We start from the raw sequence: 4069 nt of genomic DNA on the forward strand, positions 1-4069 counted from the left end.
GCTGCCAACTGAGCAGGTGGAGGTGGTTCTCCACCAGATGTGTTTTACTGCTCGGAAGAAGAAGAAAAAAGATAAGAGCAAGAAAATCTAAAGTTTTCCACAGAAGTTCACAAAGTCCGCCCGAGTTTTTGTCTCTGATTCCACTAGTCTTTCTTTTCCCCGCTGTGTTTATATCCGTTTCCCCTCCTCCAGTGGCGGGGGCAACAGTGGGTCAGTGACGACATCATGATGTCATAGGAGAGCCCGGCTACAGCGAGAGAGGTGGATTGTGGGAGGAGGAGGGAGGGCTCAGAGTTCTTGTTTGTTTTTGTTTACAGGTGGGAGGAGGGGGAAGTCAGTCCAGTCTGGGGGGTGGGGGTGGGGATGTCATCGGCGTGTGATGTCATCTCTCGCTCTCACACACGTCTCTCTCTCTCTCTCTCTCACACAGACACTCATCCCAACTTCTGCTTCGACCCGACAAAGACAGAAGAGTTAAATCCGGTGGGCAGTTTGTCCTTATTGTTCACGGATGTCGATCTCTCACAGCTCTCGCTCTCTCTCTCTCCCAGCCAGGTACAATCTGAGAGAAGTAGAAGAAGAAACAGAGTCATCAGCACAGACAACAGGAACACGCCCAGTGACACTAAAGTGAATGCTTCGAGATATAAAAGAAAACTTCAAAACAAAAGGTCTGAATGCATCTGTCGTCACATTAATATGGATCTGATTCCAGTACTGATGTATTGACATCTCTACAACAGCCTCTAGTGATCACACAGCTGAACCAACAGCTCCGTGAAACAGACTGAACATTATCGCCTTCGTGAAGGAAGATTTACTACAGGACTGTTGGATTCAACTGACTGCTTGACACAGGTGTCCCTAATAAACTGACCAGGCCTGGCTCTTGAGCTTGCGCAGCTCCTTGGTGGCCCAGGTGGCCAGCGTCTTGGTCTTGGTGGTTTTGGAGCGCCGACCCTCCGTCAGCAGGTCGTTGATGAGTGGGCGAACCTCTACCAGCTTCATTACGTCTTTACCAAACGCCGTGCACAGGTCACTGACCACACACACACACACACACACACACACACACACACCAAATTTAATGTAGATGAACAGTCAAGAAAACAGGAACCTAAACACAAAGATGAAGGAAAACAAATAGTAATATCCTAAAATATAAAGTCAAACTCCTGAAGCAGAAAACACACAAACTTCTCTTCTCCCATTTACCCAATTTCTTTCTGCATTTCCCTTTTTTCTGTTTTTATTTTAGGTAAAGTTTGTTCGTAGCAAAATGGCCCAAGAAGCAAAAATCCTCAAACAGCTCCAGATATCCCAGCTTGATTCTGTCAGATTTAGCCAGATTTGTTGGCTAAACTTCAACCAACGATGCCGATGCCGCCCCCCCGGCTTTGTGTTCCTACATGAAGCAGCGTGACACCTCAGTGCTAACTGATGAGGCTCCCAGCACTGACCTACGTTGGATCTGTTACCTGAAGCCACATACATTAACTATGTGTCTGTGTCCCTTCAAAGCCCAGGCTTGCGCTCAAACTGTCACTGTGCGTCTGCATTACCAGCCAACCTGGAACAAACTCTTGGCACACCAGTGTCAATAATCTAAGTGCTGTCAGGTAAAGTGTGCGTCTGCGTTGGTCTCAGCAGTTGTGGTTGGGTTGTACTTCACTGGCTCAGAGTGGTGCATGATTTCTCCTCACAGACCAACAGACCTGTGCTACGATTCATGGCTCATGACTAAATGCTTAAAGACCCAGTGTGAGCGACGGTTCACAGCGCCTCACCCGATGAGCCCAGCAGCGTTGGCCACCACGCCGTCAGAGTGGTCCTCATCCTCAGCTATGTGATGGATGAAGGACAGGATGAACTCCACCCGAGGCTGCACCAACATCACGTCAGCTGCATCAGACGAGGAACAAATCGAGGAGGGAAGGAGGACATGAGGAAATAAAGGGTTAACGGAAGAAACAGGTTACAGTCAGGGAAAAAAATGATTTGAACCCCAGCTGATTTTGTAAGTTTGCCCACTAACAAAGAAATGATCAGTCTACAATTTCAATGGTAGGTTTTTGTGAACAGTGAGACACAATAACAAAAAAATCCAGAAAAATGCATTACAAAAAAAGTTATAGTAATTTACATTTTCATGAATGAAATAAGTATTTGATCCCCTATCAGTCAGCAAGATCTCTGGCTCCCAGGTGTATTTTATACAGGTAACGAGCTGACATTGGGAGCCCTCTCAGCTCGTTACCTGTATAAAAGAGACCTGTCCACAGAAGCAATCAATCAATCCAGATTCCAAACTCTTCACCATGGCCAAGACCAAAGAGCTTTCCAAGGATGTCAGGGACAAGATTGTGGACCTACACAAGGCTGGAATGGGCTACAAGACCATCGCCAAGCAGCTGGGTGAGAAGGTGACAACAGTTGGTGCGATTATTCGCAAATGGAAGAAACATAAATTAACTGCCAATCTCCCTCGGTCTGGAGCTCCATGCAAGATCTCATGTTAAAAAAAAGGCACGTGCAGAAGAGGTTACAATTTGCCAAAGAACACATCAACTGGCCTAAAGAGAAATGGAGGAACATTTTGTGGACTGATGAGAGTAAAATTGTTCTTTTTGGGTCCAAGGGCCACATGGGTCATGTTGTGAAAGTGTTGTGGTCAGATGAGACCAAAATCGAGCTCTTTGGCATTAACTCAACACGCCGTGTTTGTCCCCACCGTCAAATATGGAGGTGGAAACATTATGCTTTGGGGGTGTTTTTCTGCCAAGGGGACAGGACAATTGCACCGCATCAAAGGGAGGATGGATGGGGCCATGTACCGTCAAATCTTGGGTGAGAGCCTCCTTCCCTCAGTCAGGGTCGTGGTTGGGTATTCCAGCATGACAATGATCCAAAACACACGGCCAAGGCAACAAAGGATTGGCTCAAGAAGAAGCATATTAAGGTCATGGAGTGGCCTAGTCAGTCTCCAGACCTTAATCCCATAGAAAATCTGTGGAGGGAGCTGAAGGTTCGAGTTGCCAAACATCAGCCACGAAACATTAATGACTTGGAGAGGATCTGCAAAGAGGAGTGGGTCAAAATCCCCCGAGATGTGTGCAAACCTTGTGGCCAACTACAAGAAACGTCTGACCTCTGTGATTGCCAACAAAGGTTTTGCCACCAAGTACTAAAGCACATTTGCAAAGGGATCAAATACTTATTTCATTCATGAAAATGCAAATTAATGTACAACTTTTTTTGTAATGCATTTTTCTGGATTTTTTTGTTACTGTTGTGTCTCTCACTGTTCACATAAACCTACCATTGACATTGTAGACTGATCATTTCTTTGTTAGTGGGCAAACTTACAAAATCAGCTGGGGTTCAAATAATGTTTTCCCTGACTGTAAAACAAATCCCTCCTGCACAAATTCAGTCAAATCAGTTTTCAAATCCTCTGCTGCTGTCTGGTTTGCTTGTTTGTTGGGTCCTGCAAAACCAGGAAGCTGTTTTTATGGACAGTTGCAGCCCGAAGCTTCCTGGGTGAAAAAGACCCGACTTTCTCTGTGATGTCGTAAAATCCTCCTGATTCACTGCAGACAGGAGGAGGAACCGACATCACCTGATGGGGTGCACTCAAGTGACCTGCATGTTGTGTCATGCGACTCTTACGGTGGACATTCTCCTGGTCGCCCTTCAGGCCTTGGATGATCCCAGTGTAGGCCTCCAGGCAGCCCTCCCTCAGCTCGTTTAAGTAGTCCACCATGTCGTAGTCCGTCTGCAACAAACAGGAAACAAACCATAAACTGGGTCCGTCTCTGCTGAGGCCAGTGTGGAGCATGTTCACTCTGGACCACACAGACACACTGGTGGGTTCGACTGGACCAGCTACATGTTAGAACAGACTCCCACCTGTATCCTTACTGGCAAAACACACTGGAAGCATTTTTGGAAACATCTTCTATGCCAGGGGTGCCCACACTTTTTTGCCTTGTGAGCTACTTTTCAAATGACCAAGTCAAAATGATTGACCTACACTAAAAATACCACACACACACACACACACACACAC

General features: G+C 46.4%; 1 protein-coding gene across 1 annotated transcript in view; it reads right to left on the minus strand.

The window, feature by feature from the left end:
- Positions 1–6: 6 nt before the first annotated feature.
- Positions 7–4069, minus strand: part of kpnb1 (karyopherin (importin) beta 1) — a 28995-nt gene continuing 24932 nt past the window's right edge. Inside the window, exons 19-22 of the mRNA XM_020623093.1 lie at positions 3670–3775; positions 1788–1902; positions 878–1039; positions 7–562 (exon numbers count right to left, since the gene is read on the minus strand). Of these exons, the coding sequence (XP_020478749.1) occupies position 562; positions 878–1039; positions 1788–1902; positions 3670–3775 (384 nt within the window). The 3' untranslated portion in view covers positions 7–561. The remainder of the gene's footprint in view (positions 563–877; positions 1040–1787; positions 1903–3669; positions 3776–4069) is intronic.

The sequence above is a fragment of the Monopterus albus genome, unplaced genomic scaffold (genome assembly GCF_001952655.1).
Source record: "Monopterus albus unplaced genomic scaffold, M_albus_1.0 scaffold292.1, whole genome shotgun sequence".
Taxonomy (NCBI): domain Eukaryota; kingdom Metazoa; phylum Chordata; class Actinopteri; order Synbranchiformes; family Synbranchidae; genus Monopterus; species Monopterus albus.